The sequence below is a fragment of the Nyctereutes procyonoides genome, unplaced genomic scaffold (assembly GCF_905146905.1).
Source record: "Nyctereutes procyonoides isolate TBG_1078 unplaced genomic scaffold, NYPRO_anot_genome, whole genome shotgun sequence".
NCBI lineage: Eukaryota > Metazoa > Chordata > Mammalia > Carnivora > Canidae > Nyctereutes > Nyctereutes procyonoides.
Window position 1 is genome coordinate 54059494 of NW_026575135.1, and position 20297 is coordinate 54079790.

The window sequence follows — 20297 nt, forward strand, 5'->3', positions numbered from 1 at the left end:
TCACTGTTTTCCAAGAAGGGAAACCACAACCATGCTTCCAAAGGTAGAAGGCCAGTAAGGAGAGCAGCTGTAGATAGTGCAGGGCAGCTGGGAGTCTACCCAGCCCTCATCAGGCTGGCAGACCTGGAGATGTTATGTGGCGCTGGTAAACTCAGATCCTAGTGGGGAGTGACTCTGAGGAAGCCGTAGTGAGGATAAATCATCCAATGCCTGGTCAGTCTTGGGAGAAGTACAGACCCCTGAGCCCAGCTGGCCCTGTCTGCCCTGCTAACACTGTTTCACTTAGGGCCATCGGGAGGACGTGGTAGCCCCTGGGACCTACTCTCTGAACCAAAGTTAGTCACTAGTGCTTCCTACAGAAATGCTTCCCCTGCCCACCCCAGGGCATCCACTCTGTCTCCTCGTAGGCTCACTGTGTCCACTCGGGCTGTGGTAGGCAAGCATGGCACTCTGAGTACACACAGCACTCTGCTCTTTGGTTCCTTTCCCTTCCCATCAGTTTAACACGTGCTCCTTATGCTGCTTCTGTTTGTTTGGGACATTAGCAGACAGGTTCACAGGGAAGACAGCTTAGGGCCCAGTTCATGATGGGGCCACCCGTGCTTCTTGGTACTTGGTCAGTGGCAGTGTGGAGCTACAGTGCACAGCGGTCAGCAATCTGGGACCAGGGAGCTGTATTTGACCTCACTCCCGTTGCTGTTGGTAACCCTGCTGTTCCCTCAGAAAGTTGGCCCCAGCATCACCTCTGGCCCTGGCAAAACTTTGGCTCCAACTTTTCTTTAAGGAGAGCCTGTGGTAGATCAGGATGTGGACCTGGGGGACCCCTGCTGTATCACTCACTGGACCCTTGCCAGATAGATCACCGCCCTCATGTCACGAGGGCCAGAGGTGTCTGTCAGGATGGCTTAGGGGCTCCACTCTCCTTCCCTTCTCTGTCTCCCTCATGGTTGGAGCCTGGGGCCAGGAGCTTTGAGATGGAGTGGGGGGACCAGGCACCCCTTCACCCCACTCATTCTGGTCACTGTGCTCTTCATACTCTGGGAGCAAAGATAAGCCAAATGGTATGTCCACACAGGAGAGGCAGAGCACCCCGACCCTGGGGCTCAGGAGGCTTTACGTACAGAGCTGTCAGAGCACATGCTGACCTCTGCAAGATACGGAAGCATCTGTCAGTCATGGCTTGGGGCCTGAGCCTGTGGGTCTCAGGAAAACTGGTTGGATGTCTGCCTGTCAAATGTGACTCCTAAGGGCTCTGGCCTGTCACCTGGAAAGGCCCTTCTAGGAGGCCAGCTTCTGGGATATGCTGTGTTGCACCAGGAGATGGTACACCCCAACTAGCCCAGGGCCTGCCCAACAGTGTATTTGGCCAGGGCTTGGCCAAGGTCACAGTGTCGCTTGTGATCCAAGACAGATGGAACAACAGGGGAGGGACTCCTCCCTAGTCTGCCATCAGCTCTTCTCTCTCACCTGCCTCTTGTTTCCTACAGAGTTCATCCTCTCACTTCTGGAGAAAATGCAAACACAGGAGATCTTGAGGTTGCTGCGGCTGCCCGAGCTGGGTGACTTGGGCCAATTTTTCCGCAGCCTCTCAGCCACTACCCTCGTGAGTGTGGGTGCACTGGCCGCCATCCTCGCCTACTGGTTCACTCACCGGCCAAAGGCCTTACAACCACCATGCAACCTCCTGATGCAATCAGAGGAAGTGGAGGTGAGCAGTGTGGAAGCAGCAGGGCTGTGGGACGTAGTGGACAGAGGCATCTTGAAGGTAGAAGCCAAACTTGTAGCTGATTTGACCTCAAATGGTGCAGAGAACTCGTTTTCCCCTGGCAGCTAGCAGTAAGCACCCCCCCCCCACCACCACCACCGCCACCAGGGGTCTTGAACAGGGTCTCCTACAAGATGCTCCTCTGCCTTTCCTAGGAACTGAGCCCTGGGCAGAGCCTGACCATGGCCTTACACCAGACCTCTAGTTTGCCAACTTCTTGGGTGGGAAGCCTTACATCATTGGTTCCTCTATAGAAAACCTAAGGTTCTCAGGGGGCTGCCAGGTAACTCCTCTCTTGGTCTCCCTGTGCCCACTCTGTGCTCATCCTGTGCCCAGCCTTGGTCTACAGCTGGGACTCAGAGCTGAGCCTACCCCATGGCCCCGTCTTCCCAGAGCACATGGACTTACAGGGAGGGTAACCTAGGAGAAGAGGTGCTGTGGCCCAGCCTGGACAAGGGTATCCCAGGCTAACTCTAGAAGGACTAGTGAGATTTCTTTTTTTTCTTAAGCTTATGAAATTTAAAAATTGTCTTTTTCTTAAACTTTATTCATTTTGAATATATGCACGCTTCAGAAGAATAAAAGGTCACAGACTGAAAAGCTTCTACCTTCTTCCCCTTGCCTGCAAGTTTTCCATTCTAGAGAACCGTCCATGAGCAAATGGATAGTATCTGCCCCCCCTTTCTTCTTCTTTTTTTTTAAGATTTTATGTATTTCTTTGGGGGGTGCAAGGCAGAGGCATGGGGAGAGAGACTCTCGAGCATACTCCCCGCTGAGCATGGAGCCCTTTAGGAGGGCTCGATCTCACAAGATCACAACCTGAGCCCAAATCAAGAGTCAGATGTTTAACCCCCTGAGCTACCCAGGTGTCCTTGCCCCTCTTTCTAAATGCTGTCATGCTGCACACACAGTTCGGCATCCTGTTTTTTTGTTATTGATGGTGCATCTTGGCAACCATGAGCATACCAGACTTTTGACTGGTAGGAGAGGATGCAGGTCTAGATAGGATGAGCATCTTCAGGGCACTTTTCCAGTAATGATGTGTGCAAAGGTGGGGGTATGTGAAATTGTACCTGGTGGCTTTGGGAAATGGTGATTCACATGGGGTATCTAGATGGCAGAAGGGATACCCATGGGCTAGCAGAGTGGTTTCCAGAATGGCCTTTGGTGACCAGCAGCCCCGAAGGGCTGGCCATGCCTCTTATCAGTTATATGGTCCTTGGAGTTTCTTAACTCTCTGAGCCTCAGTTGTTCTCAACTGCCAGGTGGGTAATAAAAAGAGCACCCATTTCCTAAGGTTGTGGTAGGGATTTTGTAAGATGACACAGAGAAAGTACTAGACTGTTTTGGTAAACTTATAATTATAACTCACTTGAAGAGGCTAATAAGGACAAAGGTCCATGGGCCAGGACCCTGGAGAAGGGCAGCATGGATTTATTTTGGGTTTTTAGTAGTATAGAGACACAGTGCCAATTTGTGCTATGGAAGGATCAAGTGGCATGGGCAAGAGCGTGCCTAGACAGGTATCTTCAGCCAGTACACACACTAATTCACGCTATTATGTGAATGATGGTTGGCATCCAAATGATTCTTAACCTAGGGGCACAGCAGCAGCAGCAGCAAATGAGATGAAAGCCACCTTGGCAGGCTGATCCTGATGCCAGAGGGTAGCCTGACTGTAGCCAACACTCCCCATTCCATTGAATGAGTGAACCAGAGGTGTATATGAACAGTAACTAAAATTCTGTACATTTTATGTGTGCTAACCTGGTGTTGAGGTACTGTGTGCCTATATGGGAGATCAGTGTACTGGGATGTGTGTGTGAGCCAACTGTGTTTGAGTGTGGGTCCATACAGGCCTAGTGTAGGCAAGCTGGCTGTATGTGAACATGTGTAGAGGTTGTGTGTGTACAGTCCAGGTGTTATGTATAGGCTGTGTATGAATGCATACAGAGCATGTCACAGCCCCAGCCATGTGGCCCTGGTGTGCATCCAAGCTATGTGCAGCCTGATGCATCCTGGTGCCCTCTCCTGATGCCTCTGCCTACCTCAGCCAGCTTCCCTGGCCTGTGCTTGGCTCGTAGGACAGTGGTGGGGCCCGGCGATCTGTGATCGGGGATGGCCCTCAATTGCTCACCCACTACTATGATGATGCCAGAACCATGTACCAGGTGTTCCGCCGTGGGCTTAGCATCTCAGGTGAGAGGGACTTGGGGATGTGGAGGCACTGTGGCAGGGAGTGATCGGGTGCAAAGGTAGTGGTGGGCAAACAAGGTACCAGGGGCCTGGCAGGTGAGTGGTCCCAGGATCAGAGGAGAAAAGCCATTCTCTCACCCCATCAGATAAATAGCTGCATTATGTGGCCAAAGGGCTGACCTCAGCTTTGTTCTAGAACTTCAGACTGCCTGGCCTTAAGCTGTCTCTCAGCCCATACTTTATATCTCCTGTGGGCAGCCCCTGATAAATCTCAAATTGTCAGGCCACTGGTTGGCATGATTCAGAACCTGAGCCTCTAAGATGTCTGGGTGAGACAGGGTATGGGGCAAAAGAAAATGGTTCCAGAGAGACAATTTTCTGCTTCTGCCTCATGGCCAGGTCTCTGTGTCCTCTTGGGGCTGCATCACACAGGTCATGGTGGGAACTGGTAATGTGTCATCCCATATTTCTGGGCCTCCCTAATTCCTGAGTATGTGTCATGCTTGTGTACTTTAGGCCTTCTTGGGCTTCTGCAGGTTAGACAGGCAGCTAAGGGGCAGTTCACTTGACTCATGGGCTACCCCACAGCATGGGATGCCCATTCAGGAGTCTGATGAGCAGGTACAGGTGACACCCCACCCTACCATCCTCCCTGGTACAAGGCCTGCTTATCTCTCTGCAGGGAATGGACCCTGTCTAGGCTTCAGGAAGCCCAAACAACCTTATCAGTGGCTGTCCTACCAGGAGGTGAGTGATGGAGGACAGACCCCACCCTGTCGACTCATGTAGATCTGGCCCTTGGGGGCTTGTGGGTACAAGCCCCCAAGGGCCCCCTGAGGTCTCAGAGGGTCATTTTTTCTTTGCCTGGCCTCTTTGCCAGACTCCCGGCAGCAACCTCATAGGGCTTCCAGCAGACCTGGGCAGGGACTTGGGGAGGTCTCAGACCTGTAGGAATCCACACCTGGGGATCTCCCTCCCCTGCCAAAAGTCCTTGCTTTCTATCACTTCCTCATGTCTGTGTGCAGGTGGCCGACAGGGCTGAATTTCTAGGGTCTGGACTTCTCCAACACAATTGTAAACCGTGTACGGATCAGTTTATTGGCGTTTTTGCACAAAATCGGCCAGAGGTAAGCATCTGCCTTAAAGTTTTGGAGGTATCAGTAGAGGTAGGGGGATTGAATATCATACAACAGCCCTGCTCCCACTGTTTGTAGGGCCTGGGATAAGAGGGAAAATGGATCTAGTTAGTCCATGCCACCCCTCATTCGCTTGGCTTTGCCCCTAATCAGGAGTGGAAATCCCAGCCAAGCTCCATCCATACCACCCAGTCCCACAAAAAGCTGTGTTCTGAGCCATGGGGGAAGAATGACCCAGGGCAGAAGGCCATGCAAGCCTATTATATACACTTGGGCTGTTTGGAGTCCTAGAATTCCTTGGGGATATGCATGATCCAAAGGTTGTGGGTAAGCAGGCACAACTAGTTAGCCTCATGGATTCCTTGCCACACAGAGAGGGCCAGAACAGAACCTTCTCAGTAGGACCCAGAACAAGTACCCTGGTTGCCTGGGCATAAGGGCAGTATAGCCCTCCTATCTGCTCTGTGCTCTCCCAACCCCAGACCTGTGTGTCTCCACAGTGGATCATTGCAGAGCTTGCCTGCTACACGTATTCTATGGTGGTGGTCCCACTCTATGACACCCTGGGCCCTGGTGCTATCCGCTACATCATCAGCACAGGTGAGCCACCACTGCCCCCTCTTGCCACTGGCAGCCAGCCCCTAGAATCCCCTCCCCTCCCCCCATTAGGTTATACTAATTGTCTGACACTAGTAAGTACTTCACTTCCATCCTCAAAGAACGTTCTCCACTTTGGCCCTTGAGGTAGCTTTCCCTGGTTGGACTTCCCAGAAAGACACCTTACACAGGGCCTGGCTACTATGAAGGGGCTACCAGCCCCCACATAGGCTTCCAAGTCTCTGAGGCTTAGTATAGCTGGGGGCAGTTGCCTGAGGTGGGGGTGCAGCAAATATCTCAAGCAGATCTGAGATTACGGAGCCCGATCCTGGAGCAAAGGAATGCTTGGAATCTGCTCTAGGAAATTCCCTGGTCTTTTGCCCTTGGTTTCTCCCAAGTTCCCTGTTCTTTCCTTTCTATACAGCACTCTATATGGCCCACATGGCCTCTCTTATGCATTTTTATACACAAGCTTTGGCACACACAGTCCATAGTTCTGTTGCCTGGCACATGTACCCACAGTCACAGCCTGACTTTCCCTGATGGTCCCTTCAGCTGACATCAGCACCGTGGTGGTGGATAAACCTCAGAAGGCTGTGCTTCTGCTAGAACATGTGGAGAGGAAGGAGACTCCAGGGCTCAAGCTCATCATCATCATGGAACCGTTCGAGGAAGCTCTGAAAGAAAGAGGGCAGGAGTGCGGGGTGATCATTAAGTCCATGCAAGCTGTGGAGGTGAGGATCTGCTCCTGGGCTATTTACTGGGCCACAGCTACTTGGGCCAGTGAGCCAGAGCTGCTGGTTATCTGCCCCTCTCATGCCCTGGGGTGGATGTCTTAGGCCATCAGAGTACTTCAGGGTCAAAACAGAGCAGGCTTCACAAGGGCTGGCAGAGGGTGGTAGAGTTGGTGCCCATAGGCATCCTCTCGGCCACAGGCTCAGTTTGTTGGCCCAGCTAATGACACAGCTCCAACACGTGGGTGATGGTACCAGCCTGCCCCAGAGTTATGTCGTGTCTGGGGCTTCCTTTTTTTCCATCTAACCATCAGCCTGTCTGAACCTGAGGACTATAGACATGAGGTCCCAGAGTCTTTGAGAGGTTCTTCCAATGTGTCTGAGACTCCCAGTGGCCAGCAGAACCAGTTTTTCTGTGTGTGACCTCTCTGGAGGTGTGGGTTTGATGGCAGCTTGCCTGCTGGAGTGACACAGGCCATCCTGGCCTCCCAGAACCCACACTCTGCTCAGTAGCAGTTGACCCCAACCATACCTTACTGTATGTAGGCCCCTGGGCTCTTCACTTGTCCTCCTGCATGCCTGTACGTTTCTAACTATGCTTGTAATGCCTGTACACTTGTACCCTTTCATGGCTTTTGGGGCCACATATACAGTGGCAACTCCCATCTGCCCCCTCTAGCCCTGACCATTTATCTAGAAGTCCAGGTCACCCAGCCACTCTGTCCAGGTGGGCACCTCAAGCTGTCTCCCCAACTATGCATGTGCACAGTGACTAGCCTTGCCCTGGGCCTTGAGCACCTTGGCTGTAATGTGCAGGATGGCCTAGGCCTGGATGTGTATTTGAGGAGACCACTCAGGTGGTTTCTCCACATGGGCTATGTCTGAATAGGGAATCCTGAACTCTAGGCTGGGTACAAGGGCAGGGCATAGTATGCTGAGTTTATTTTTATTTTTTAGGTTTTTTGCTTGTGTTGATTGATAAGAGCTTTTGAGCATTTAAAAATAGGATTTTTCTCTTCCAGGAATGTGGCCAACAGAATCATCATGCTCCTGTGGTAAGCTCATCTGCCAGTGGGTCTTTCTTGAGCAAGATGGTGAGCAGGGCTTATCCTCATAGACTCCCTGCCAGGGGCTTGATAGGAGGTCAGAGCAGCCCCCTTGTGTTAATAAGCAGCCACTGTGAGCAGCTTGGGAAATGTACCAGGACTTCTGGGGGTGGGGGGGGGAGGTATGGGGAGTTGTCTAGAAAGGGGCCTGCAACAAGAGTCCGACATTTAGGAGTGAGAAAAAAGGGAGCCAATCCTGGCCAGTCTAGGTTCTCTAGGAAGGCTTCTTTGGGAAGGCTTCTTTTTTTTCTTTGAAGGTAGTGAACTCTGTCAGGATGGGGTGAGCAGAAGCAGCAACACAACCAGAAATGAACTCTGGGGCTGAGTGGCCTTTTGATGTCTGCTGTCTTTGTTCATCTCTGCTCTGTGAATTTTTCTGTGTGTCACCCCAAAGTGATACTGCCTGGGCTTAAGTCACCAGTGACAGTCACTGGCCCTGGGAGGGCCCTGTGGGGGTTTTAAGCTTGCTTACAAGGCTTCTCGCCTCCAGCTCAGCTCTTCCCACTCTTCTTACCTGTCCCTGAGCTTTGTCCTACGTAGGCCGGCCCTTCACGGGTAGCCCTGGGATGTACCCACCTCCTCCATACAAGGCCTTAGAGCACTATTCTCCGACTCCTTGGCATGCTTTTGCTTCTTTGACCTCTGCCAATGGCCAGGCTAGTTCCTCTCCCAGAGCCCACCCTCCATTTATCTGGAGAGATCTGGCCTGTCCCTCATTCTCAGCTCATGTCACCTCCTCTGCATATAAGCAGACACGATAGGTTCCTCCCAGTGACCCCAGGACTGTGTGCCCAGTGCCAGGGGCAAGGGCCTGACCCAGAGCAGTCTTGGTGACACAGTGGGAAGCTCAGTTCTTGGGCCATGTGTTCTCCTCCCAAGCCTAACCCCAGACATTTGGAAGAAAGTGGGAAGGAAGGGTGGAACCAGATCACATCCACTAGAAAGGTGTGGTCTCTTTTAGAGGCCTGAATGTGGCCACTACAGCCTGATCCCATCTAGAATTCAGCTCAGATTCAAGTTGAGGAAGCAGCAGAACCAGGTAAGAGGTTAGTGGGACAGATGGATGTCCAGGCGTCCAGTAGGTCTCTTCAGCCTCTTTCCCCCTTTCCTGGGGACTTGCCAGCCCGCAGCACACAGGGGTGTGCGCATGTACCCACACAGACCCCCATACCTACACATGGCCAGTGGGGCTAGTTGAGGGGCCCAGGGCTCTTGGGCCCTGGCTGGCCATACTGGGTCTATTTAACGCACACTTCTTCTCAACTCTGCAGCCCCCGAAGCCCAGCGACCTCTCCATTGTGTGTTTTACAAGCGGCACAACAGGTGAGCACAGGCACCCAGATCATCAGCCAGGGCCACCTGCAGCCTTTTCCCCACAGCCTTGGTGGGGCAGATGCAGGGGTCTCTGGTGCACTCCATGGCCTGGGCTGAGCCTTGTCCTGTGCTTGGCTACAGATGGCGGGCCCCTCCTGCTGCCCCCAGTGTTCAGCAGGAGGCAGTACAGGTGGCTGGACATGGATGGACAGTGTGGACCGGGAGGTACAAGGTGGGGATGCCATCCCCCGGCGCTGGAGCCACAGAAGGGCTGGGTAGCTGAGTCCCATCACTCCCCTCTGAGAAGCAGCTCTCACCCCTCCACTTCCTGCCTCGGCCTGGCCTTTGTGTCAGGAACTGGGGAACAGATGTGGGATTTGGTGTCCGAGAGCCTCAAAGTCCCACTTCCACCACTGGCTGGGCGGCTACAAGCCAGTCACTTAACCTCGCTGCCACCCACTCTGCCCAGCTCCTCGCCTTGTAATGAGGGTGGTTAAAAGTGCTGAATAGGAGAGGGGATGATGTGTGAAAAGGCGGTGCCAAAGCTCTGCAGCATGGGGCTGGTTTGCCATGGACATGACTGTCAGGACAGGGATAAGCAGAAATAACACCACCCCGTGCCTGGTGCTGACAGAGAGTATACATGGTGATGTTTGCAGGGACAGCCAAGGCAGGCTGCCTGGGGCAGACTGGGGGGCAAGAAGCACACAAGGAACATAGTCAGGGCCATGGCACTTCACAGCCTGCAGTGCCCTGCTCACCCAGTCACTGAGCTGCTAGGGCCTCAGCACCACCTGTGAGGCATGCAGATGTGGGGGCTGGTCCTGTGTGGATGCCACTAGTAGGTGATGGTAGGGGATTTGTGCCCTAGTCCCACAACGCCCAGCCCAGTGCTCTTCCCATGCTAATGCTCCATCTCATCTACTGACTTGGAAAGTTGCTTGTCTTTTCCCTAAATGGTCAAGGAATCTCCAGCCTTCTTTTTCCAGACTGAGGACTGGCCTGCCTTGATGTTAGCTCTTGGTGGGGCTTGCAGCAAACCAGGGCTTCCCATGCTTCCTGCAGACTTAGCCTCTTCGTCATTTGGCAGATCCTGACCAGCCCCACAAGCAGGACTCTCCATGAGGACGGATCATGATAAACATGACCTTATTGGATCAAGAAGGATTTTTGCCATTAACTAAGTGGGTTTGAGGGTTTCCCCCCACATTGCTAATTTTTGTCAGAAAAGAAATAGCATAGCTCTTGCTCCCCAGGAGCTGACATCTAGATTCAACCTGGAATTCAGAAATTCCCTTCAGGTTTACATTGGTTTTTGTCATGAGTTTCATGATGTAAAACTTTGGTGACCTGTCTCTCCAAGGCTGGGGAACAGGTTACTACTGTGGCCTTTAGCTTTGGACCTGTGCCCTTGGAGCGCTCCCCTAGGCTTCTAACGAGTCACTTGATGTTGCCCCCATATCTGGAAAAGAACTTCACAGTGCAGAAATGTGCTGTCACCCAGCTGGAGAGGGCAGGCCTCTTGTCTAGTGCTTTTTCAGACCATGAAATCACAATTGGAAGCTAAGCCATCCTGCCCAAGCTCTGTGTGGTGGAAGTTGTGGGACGTACAGAACCTGACCAATGAGTGGTGATTTAGTGCCCGAGCTTTCCATTCTAGAGGTGTTGCTGGTGCCAGGGCAGAACTGGAGGATGTAGTGTACCTCTTATCACCCTGCCCGGCTGTACTTGGATTTCCCTGGCATTAGCCTGAGCTGTGCTTCTGGTAGCCATCCTGTTGTCAAGCACATCAGCCCTGCATGTCCTCGGCATCACGGCCTGCATACAGCTTCCTTTCCATACTGAGTGTCCTGGCTCCCAGCTTCATCAAGAGCCACACTGTTCTTTCAGTGAGGAAAATATGATCTAAACCTGATATTTGGTTCAGGATTCTGGTGGAATCATTCTGGGAAGATTTTTTTGTTGGTATGTGATGGAAACATCTGTGGAAATTCCTAGAATAAGCCAGTGCTTTGGAGCCTATAGTCAGGCCAACAAGGTCCTGGAGGAGGTGAGAGCTTGGGGTTTGTCTATACTCAGGGATGGCTACTGGATGGTTATATGATTCGTTATTCCAAATTCATAAAATGACTTTTAGCTGGACTGGAGTCTGACACCCCCTCATCCCAAAAAAGACAACTTGTGGGTATAACATAGTCCAGTTTAGGAAATTTGGCCTCAGGAATGATAATTAAGACCTGTCCTATGAGTATATGTACTCTGTCTTCCCAGAGAAGAAAATACAGTGGTCTCAATCTATGTTTTTAGCATTCTTTTTCTAATTTATATAGATTGACTCAGCTTATTTATGGAGCATCCACTATGCATCAGACCTAGTGCTGGGGGCTGAGGTCACAGGGATGGATAAGTCAGAGCCCTGTTTTCTTGAGCTCACAGCTCACATCACCAAGCAGTTCAGTAAAATTTGGTCACTGTCTTGAGGGTCTGCATCCCAGGGTGCATGGAGCACTGGGCCACCAAGAGGTCGGAAGAGCAAAACAGAAAGGATTCTCAGAGGAAGTCCATCTGAGCAGAGTCTTGAAAGAGTGGTAGCTGGAGGAGAATAGAAGAAAGGGCACTCTCAGGGGAAACAGCATATGCAGAGGATTGGCTGCAAGAAAGAAAATGTTGCTTTGAGAGGGCTGACTGAGGGACTGGTAGTCTGGGGACAGGATCTGGAAACACTGGCAGGGGAGGAGTGATAGGGGCAGGAGTTTCAAATGGAGGCAGCTGGAGATGCTAGAGCAGAATAGAATCTGTCAGCATTGTCCAGTGGCTAAGCTGTTGCCCATAGGATGTTGTTGGTGCTCTTGGCAAAGGCTAATCATAGAGTGGAGGCTGGATGCAGAGGCTGATGCAGTGGAATGAGCAGTGAATGGGAGGTGAGGTTGTGATTTCAACAGGTGTGGACAATTCCTTCAGTTTGGTGGCCATGTCACCAAAAGACATGCTGACACTCAGGCACTTTATTATATGTATGTTAGGCTGTAAGAGACAGTTTAAGTAAAAAACAGATTAGCTCTGAAGAAACAACAGAGCAAGAGTGGAGCTGACAGAGGCTTGGAGGGGATGAGGCTCATGTTATTTTCCTGGAAACCCCTGAAAGTGTTCTGTGGCATCGAGAAAAAGCCACTGTAGACAGAAGAAAGGGAGGTGCTGTTCAGTGGAGCCGAGCCCCCAAAGCTTTGGTTTATTTATTTATTTTTTAAGATTTTATTTATTTATTCATGAGAGACACAGAGTGAGAGGCAGAGACACAGGTAGAGGGAGAAACAGACTCCCTGCAAGGAGCCTGATGTGGGACTCGATCCCAGGACCCCATGTCACGACCTGAGCTGAAGGCAGACGCTCAACCTCTGAGCCACCCAGGTGTCCTACAAAGCTTTGGTTTAGATTAGAGGAGAGAGAAGGCTTCCTAGGCTACCACTAGGAAAGAGACGTGTCCTGTCTGGAGAAGAAGGGGAGGAAGTATAGGAGGAGGCGTCTCGTCTCTGTGGATTGGGGACACCCACCAAAACTCAGCCATCTGCAGTCCATTAGCTGAGTATGTAGATACCCATCAGCCTTATGTCTGTGGCTGCTCAGAGGTGGGATCTTGGGAAAATGTTCTCCTTGGCGTGTTTGCTTTACACCATTCAGTTCAGGACATATATGACCATATGCATCATACTGACATAATCTCAGTATTCCTGCTGTGCAGCTTTAGGAGAATTTCTTGACCTCTCTTAAGCCCACACTTCCTTGGATATTAGATGAAGCTAGCTGATATCTGTAGCATGGGCTATTTTAAGAAATAACTGAGCTGCCATGCATGAGATGCCCACCTAGCACAGTGCCCACATTCGTGGGTGTTCAGTAACTGGCTGCTATTAGAGATATTATTTGTATTCCTACCAGCTCTCAAGTCTGATTGTTTAAAAAATTTTTTTTTAATGGTGGATGTGGGGTTGATGAAAGTAAGACTCAATCCTAAAAGAAGAATTTGGGACCCTCTAGCAGGGAGATGAATACTCTGCCTTAGAAAGCTCCCAGAGCATTTCTGTCACTGGCGTCTTTTGTAACCCATCTTTGTGTGAAAGTGGAAACAAGCAGCCAGAGGAACCTCCAGCCAGAGGGCCCGGCACTGCTCCCAGCTCCACTCCCACCCACCCCTGTAGGAGAAACCTTGAGCTTAGCTTCACCCCCATAACTGCTCTCACTTGGAGCCAGTGTCCATCCAGGGTAGACCTTCAGCCAGTGAAATGCCTTTCTGCACATCAGCCATGGATGGCCAGCCCAGGAATGTTGGCTAAAGCCCAAATGACAGTTGCAGAATCTGAAACGAAGAGGTTTTTTTCCTTTCAGCAGCTGGAGGGAGGACAAATGGGAGGATGGCCAGCCTATGAGTAGAAGGTAGTAGGCCTCATGCTGCTGAGATGTTGGGGCCCAGGCAGCTGCACCTCCAGCCCATGTTGCACCAGAAGAGGAGAAAGCCAAAGCAAACATTGGTTCTTTAAGTTTGCCATGGGTCTAGTGAGAAATGCTTACCTGTTCCTCCATATGAGGAGCTTGGAAATTTTTCCATATCACATTTGAAAGAAATACTGCTAGAAGCTTGCACTTGTCCTGGAATCAGAGAAGCAAGCAGAACTTTCCAAAGGCTTACTTACCCCCCACCTCAGACCTTGCATCTTCTCCCAGGATTTGTTGTCCACATGTGCTTCTCCTTCATCCTTTGGGACTGCATCAAGGGCTGACTTGAGGAAATCATTTGAACATTTCTGGGAACATTTTAAAATTCTAACTCATTGGAAGTTTATAAAACCTCACTCATACATGTAAGAAAGCTGGAGGAGGACAAAAAAACAGCAGAGCGAGAAGGGACAGGCAGACTGCCTGGCCTGCAGCCAGACCTAGCTGGGGACATAGCAAAGTGGACCAATTTGCACTTTCGACCTACAACTGCAGTTCTGAGTTCAGGGTGTCTGTGACTTATGACCCCCGTGAAACTCACCTGGTGGTGACCAGAAAAGGCGTGAGGTGCCTGTGTTTTCATCCTGGGGGCAGAAAAAGAGCTACTACCCCCCCCTACTGAGCAACTTTAAAGGCACAGATGGAGCTAAAGGTTTGTTTCTAAAAGGTATAAACTTTTTTCATCATTTTGGAGAGGAAAAAGATTTGTCCAAGCAGACCTGAGTGACTGCTACCCTTATATGTGTTGTGGAGTGAACTGAATGGAGGCTCCAGACAATTTTTATTAATGAAGACAACTTTCTCTTGAGGTTCTCAGCCATCCACTCTGAGGTTGTATTAGACATGAGCAAGTCAGCCAGCTTAGCAGATCTAAAGCTCTATAGCATTGGACCATATTTTGTGGGAGCTCTGATTTCATACCTAGCATTTTGGAGGTATTCCTTAGAAGTTTCCAGAACTTGAGAATCCAGAGGTAAAAATCTCCAGGTGATACTCTCAGGATAGTTCATGAGCCCTGAGACTCTGTGGGACTTATACACGAGGGATCGTTCAGGGACATTTCTTAATATGGGCTTGGGTTTGAGGAAGGATGCTGGGATGAAAGGATGACCAGCAAAGGTGCAATGGATCCCATGGATCTTCTTCATTAAAAGAAGAAGGATATTTTAACAGCTACCTATTCAAACCCTGTAACCCTCTGTGTCCCCAAAATCCTCCGTGCATTTTGCAGTATGGCTGTGTGCGCCAGAGCACTTGTTAAAACCCCCGCCCATTACATACCTGGGTCAGACCGAGATGGGCCCGTCCTGATGCCCCTGCATCTGACAGAATTTTTCTGCCCCGGAATGAAAACAGGCACCTCACTTACCTTTTCTGATCACTGCCAGGTCAATTCCCCCTCTAGGGGTGGAGCGGGCTGTGTGTTTGGGGGGGGGGCGTCCCTAAGTCACAGACAGCCTGATCTCAGAACTGCAGGTCCAAAGCACAAGTGGGTCCACTTTGCTGCCATTTCTTCGGCCCCAGCTAGGGCTGGCTGCAGGCGGGGCGGGGTGGGGCAGGCTGCCTGTCCCCTCTCCCTCTGCTGTTTCTCCTCCTCCAGCTCTGAGGCTTTTGGTCCACTCCCACCAGGTGGAAGTGGGGAGGGAGAAAAAGGAAGTGGGAAAGATGAAACCAAGAGATGGCCACTTACAGGAGTTCTCTTGATTATCTGCTCCCTCCTCCCCTTCAGCTTCTGCCTGTGGTATTCCCAGCTGCTTCCCCGAGTCAGGGAGACGCTGACCTGTGGACAAGACGCCTTTTTTTCTTCCTGTTAAATTTTATTTAAATTCAGTTTGCCAACGCAAAGTACAGCACCCAATGCTCATCTCATTGTGTGCCTTCCTCACTCAGTTACCCCATCCCTCCAACCCACTCCCCTTCTGCAGCCCTTTGTTTCCCAGAGTTAGGAATCTCATGGTTTTCTCTCTTTTAATCCACCATTCCCACCACCACCCTCTCAGACTGATATTCCCTCTGCACACTCCATATCCAGTACCTTGGATTTATTATTTATTTGTAGGTACAGTTTTCACCTTTCTCACTGGGACCCTTAGCTGCAGGAAACAGATCAAACTTTGAGTTAGCTTGGGTTTTGGGCCCCGAAAGAAGATCCCTCATTCCTCCCCACTTTGACAGGGTCTAGAACTGTGTAGCTCTTTCCGAAGAAATTCTTCTCACAAATCCACTTCTCCCCATCTCTCCTCCTCTTCCTTTCCCCCTCCCCTCCCTTCCCCCCCTTCCTCAACTCCTCCCTCTCCTCCTCTTCCTCCTTCTCCCTCTTCTTCTTTTCCTCCTTCTTTTCCCTCTCCTCCTCCTCCTCCTCCTTCTTCATTGAACTAAAATTCACCTGGCATAAAATTAAACATTTTAAAGTGAACAACGTGGTAGCATGTACTACAATACTCTCTTTATCTCTGTTCACTTAGACCTTTTATCACCTCTTTCTGGGTAAGGATTGCAAAGTTAACATACTAGTGTATTTAATATATACTGGGTAAATTCTGCTCATGGCCTGGCCCCTCACGTTTGGAGTTTCACAAATGTTTTATCTGCTGTCTCAGTCGAATCTTCTAATTTAACATCTTTTGCACATGGATTATATCCTTAGACCTTCTGAAAGCCAATGAGGTAGGCATTGTCCTTATTTTACAGGTAAGTGAACAGAGAGGACAGATGGCTTCCCTGTGCTATGCTGGCAGTGACAGGCAAGGCCAGGAGTTGAAGCCAGTTAGTTGTGTCCAGCAGCAGCACATGTTGTGTCCACACTGACGTGAAATGGTGACTAGCTGGCCTCCCTCCCAATCCACTGTGTCCTGGGTCCCCATCTAGCCTCTGTCTTCTGAGTCATTCTAGCAGACTTGAGGTTACTACAAGCAGTAGTGAAAGGTCTTATCAAGACAAAGTGAGAATATCCGTGTCCTGTCTTTGCCGATGAGCTGGCAGGAGGGGCTGCCCCTGTGCTCTGCTCCTCTAGCCTGGCCTGAGCCTAGGGCCTTTCCTGGTGCTGCGTGCAGCAAGGAAGTCCTCTGCCAGCACAGCACAGATGGCTGCTGGATTCTGGGGACTAGACCCACTCAGCCCAGAAAGCAGCACAGGGTACTCAGTATCTGAGGAGACTAGGAGCTGAGAGCCTGTGCTTCCCCAAGAGGCAGAAGAGGGGAAGGCACAGGCCACAAGTAGCCAGCCTGTCAAGCCTTGGGACAGCCTGGCTGTGTGACTGTCACCTGTCTTCTGGTCCTAAGCTGCTGGGACCTCAAGGTGGGCTTTGAGGGTCTATAGGATGAACGTCTCTGACACAGCATTCATTGTCTAAGACTCTAAAGTGGCTGCAGACGAAGGCCAGAGGCTTGGATGGGCAGTACGGAGTGGGACTGTCAACTTGGACAGTCTTCTCAAGGAGTGGCCCTTGAGCTTCCAATTAATTTGCCTTTTTGTTTTCTCTTTTCAGGGAACCCAAAAGGTGCGATGCTTACCCATGGGAACGTGGTGGCTGATTTCTCAGGCTTTCTGAAAGTGACAGAGGTGAATAAAGTAGACTCACTAAAGCAGGTGTCTCTTGAGGATACTCTCAAGCCTCAGAGGCTTTTTATTTGTTTTCTTTTTATCCCCCTCCCCGATGTAATCTGAGCTGCCTTTCCCAGGCAGGAGTTTCTGTTGTCATTAGAGCAGCACTTTAACCCCCCCAAACTCTGAAATGATCCATACCTCATAAATAGCCAATTTGAGTTTTAAGAGTGCTAAGATCCCAGAAAGAGAAACATATGAACGTATTTTTCATTTTTAACTGCAAAAAAGTGAGCTTTCTGTGGTTTTATGTATACCTTTATTTAGAAAGTGATCCTTAATAACTTGTTTTTCAAATAGGCCAGGCTTTAATTCAGTCATTTTGTGTTTAAGGACTACTAGTCTGAGAAACAACGGCAACTGCTAATTTGTAAGACTGTACTTAAAAAGGTAAATCTAAAGTAAAAACAAACAAACAAAAAACCCTTGATATCTTAGCCTGACAAAAGCATGTTAGCATTTTATAACCGGCTAAGAAGGAAGGACATTTTTCCTCAAGTGGTGAGTATCCATAAGTCCTGCAAGTTTCCTTCAGGAGAACGGAATGTTCCTTTTCATGTAAGTTAGGCTTTTTCTCCGCTGTGGAGAAAGATCACCCTCCACATTCATGCCTGATGGCATTATGGAGTATATGCCCCCGAGTACTGGTAGATTCTGGTAAAAGATTCTGAGAGACTGTTGGGGCTGAACCTAGTCAGGAGCCATAAGCCAGGTTCCTGGGGCTTGTCCTCCAGGCTCGTTCAAAAACCAGCCCAGGAGGACGAAGGCTCTGTGAAGGGGTCGGGGCAGGGAAGTCCCATAATGCAGAGCCCCTGAGTGCTGGCCTTGTGCACATCCCCCTGGTCAGAGCAGCCTCTGTCCCTGAGGTCAGTCCCTTCTGTGTATAGTGGGCTGGGGGGCACAGCAGGCCTTCCTCTGAGCCTCCCCCACAGGCCCTGTACCCAGGCCATGGCTTGTGAGGCCTGGCTCTGCCATCTGTTTGTCTGGGGCTCATACCCCAGCCACAACTGGTGTAGACCTAGGGTTCCCTGGGTCCCTTTTCTGGAACAAGGACCAGAAAGTGCCAACGAGCCGAGACCCTCAAACTCCCTGCCCAGGTGGCCCAGGAAGATGGCGAAGTGGGGCCTGGCCCCCCGAGGAGACTTCCCTGCGGAGCTGGGCTCTGCTGGTTTATGTGTGCTTCACTGGGCTTTTTGCTTCTGCAGATAACCTAGACCTACTGGCTGCGCCCTAACACTCCGCCTCCTACGCTGCCCTGTCTCTCTCTCCCTCTTTTCTTCCTGCGTCTTTCATATACCTCTCTCTCTCTCTCTCTCTCACACACTTTTTCTCTCTCTTTCATCTTGCCCCTCTCTCTGCCCCCTTCCCTCCACCCCCCTTGCCCCCCTCCCCCTCTTCCTGTTGGCCCCTCTAGGACCATTTTCTCTGTATTGTTTTATGACTCTCTTGTCGTCTTCCTGTCAGTGTTTCTTTCCTTTCTGTCTCCCATGCCCGTCACCTGCAGAAAGTGATCTTTCCGAGACAGGACGATGTGCTCATCTCCTTCCTGCCTCTGGCTCACATGTTTGAGAGAGTAATCCAGGTAAGACGCCCACCTGACTGATCGGGCCTTGCCTGGGCTCCTTCTGTTTTCTTACAGAGTCAGTGGGCTCCCACTTGTGCGGATGTGCACATTTCCTATTTGCCTTTAGCACACATGTTTGAGCGAATGGTGCAGGTAAGGCCCGGCTCCAGGGAGGCACAATCTGTGCCCAGAACCCAGGACCCTAGCAGGGTGTCACTTGTCACTGGTGCCATGAAGTAGAACTAAACTGCCCTGTCCTCAGAAGGTACCACAGGGATCAGGGGACCTTGGCCACCGGACCTGTCCCTTCTGGTATGACTCCAGGGAAGACCCCAGGCCTGCCTTGTCTTACCTGTGGATATGCCTCAGCTGACAGAGGCCCCAGCAGATGGCCTCTGCTCAGAGAGGATTTACTATTCACACTCTGTGCAGTATGATGGCCAAGACACTTATATACCATAATTTCCAAAACTCATGAACTCCTGGAGAGGAAAACAAGACAGTGACGTTGGGGGATCCAACTGTCATGACCCCTCACTCCGGCGATGGGACTGGCATTATGATTGGCCCTGAGACTGGCCTTGTGGGAGGTGGAGATGGGGTTGGGGGTGGTCCACATAAGGTTGTGGGAACAAAGAATTTTCCACGCATGTGTCACTCAAGGGACCAGCCTGTGAATGAGCCGTGTCTTCTAAGCCTCTCCCGTCTCACTTGGGGGAGAGCTGGTATATTAGGGCATGCTTTCCAGCTTTTCAGAGCTGGATTAGAATGCCATAGTTCATTACTATGAGCTAGTTTTGTGACTCTGGGCAAGTCCCTTTACCTCTCTGAGTTTTGCATTCCTCGCCTGTGAAATGGAGATATAAATGCTGCCTCACTCGTAGAGTTGCTGTGAACATTAAAGAAAAGAGCATGTTTTCAGCCCCTGGCATATTCCTAAACCCACTAAGAATCAGCCCAGCCCCCCTTTGGCCCTCCATCAAGTAACACCCAAAGCCAACATAAACAGTGTCTGACAGTACACTGTTTATGGGCACTGTACAGCCTTCCAGGTATCCCTGAGGGAAATCCACAGACCTGGAGTGGACCCATCGATAGGGTGCGGTACAGCTGAAAGACCTGAGTTCCCAGGGAAGTCCTTGCCCAGGGCTTGGGAATTGAGTGTGAGGGAGTAAGCTCCACTTAGCCTTGCTGCTCTGCATCTTCCAAAGACTCAGGATTCCCCTCTGTCTCTTGCTACTTCACCCCCATGCCGAGTGGGTCTTAATGGGAAGGGAGAGCATCTCAGATGGTATTCTTGAGTGTCTCATGGCAGCAGCCAGAGCTGGGTTAGGGGGTCATGGGTGCCCTCCATGTAGGGCAGAGCTTTGGACTACAACCAGGAGTGACTACCCTGAGGGACTTCTCTCTTCCTGTTCTCTCCCTCCAGTCTGTTGTCTACTGCCATGGGGGACGTGTCGGCTTCTTCCAGGGAGACATCCGTCTCCTCTCAGATGACATGAAGGCTCTGTGCCCCACTATCTTCCCTGTGGTCCCTCGATTGCTGAACCGGATGTATGACAAGGTAAACCCTATAGGGAGTCTCTGGCCAGACTAAGCTGCTGTGCATCTGTTTGTCTGGACAGGATCTGGAGCCCCAGGCAGGCTTTCCATGCTTCCTGGGGCATGAGGTCCTAGAATTTGCCTTTTCTCTTCCTTCACTCTCACCTTCCTTCTCCTGTTTTCTTCCAATTCTCTAAAACCTTATTTAAGGAGATTTTTCTTCAGGAATGTCTATCCCCACAATGTGAC

The 20297-nt window shown here is 50.8% G+C and overlaps 1 protein-coding gene across 16 annotated transcripts in view; it reads left to right on the top strand.

Annotated features, from left to right (window-relative positions):
* Nucleotides 1-20297, top strand: part of ACSL6 (acyl-CoA synthetase long chain family member 6) — a 279559-nt gene that overhangs the window by 234709 nt on the left and 24553 nt on the right. For 14 of the 16 annotated variants that reach the window (XM_055302578.1, XM_055302584.1, XM_055302589.1 and 11 more), the window contains 11 exons: nucleotides 1488-1708; nucleotides 3850-3964; nucleotides 4644-4708; nucleotides 4987-5088; nucleotides 5598-5697; nucleotides 6250-6428; nucleotides 7451-7483; nucleotides 8806-8857; nucleotides 16827-16900; nucleotides 18447-18524; nucleotides 19936-20070. In XM_055302578.1, the coding sequence (XP_055158553.1) occupies nucleotides 1514-1708; nucleotides 3850-3964; nucleotides 4644-4708; nucleotides 4987-5088; nucleotides 5598-5697; nucleotides 6250-6428; nucleotides 7451-7483; nucleotides 8806-8857; nucleotides 16827-16900; nucleotides 18447-18524; nucleotides 19936-20070 (1128 nt within the window). In that variant the 5' untranslated portion in view covers nucleotides 1488-1513. Of the gene's footprint in view, nucleotides 1-1487; nucleotides 1709-3849; nucleotides 3965-4643; nucleotides 4709-4986; nucleotides 5089-5597; nucleotides 5698-6249; nucleotides 6429-7450; nucleotides 7484-8805; nucleotides 8858-16826; nucleotides 16901-18446; nucleotides 18525-18581; nucleotides 18660-19935; nucleotides 20071-20297 lie in introns of all 16 variants that reach the window. The other 2 variants (XM_055302592.1, XM_055302577.1) reach the window with 2 other exon arrangements.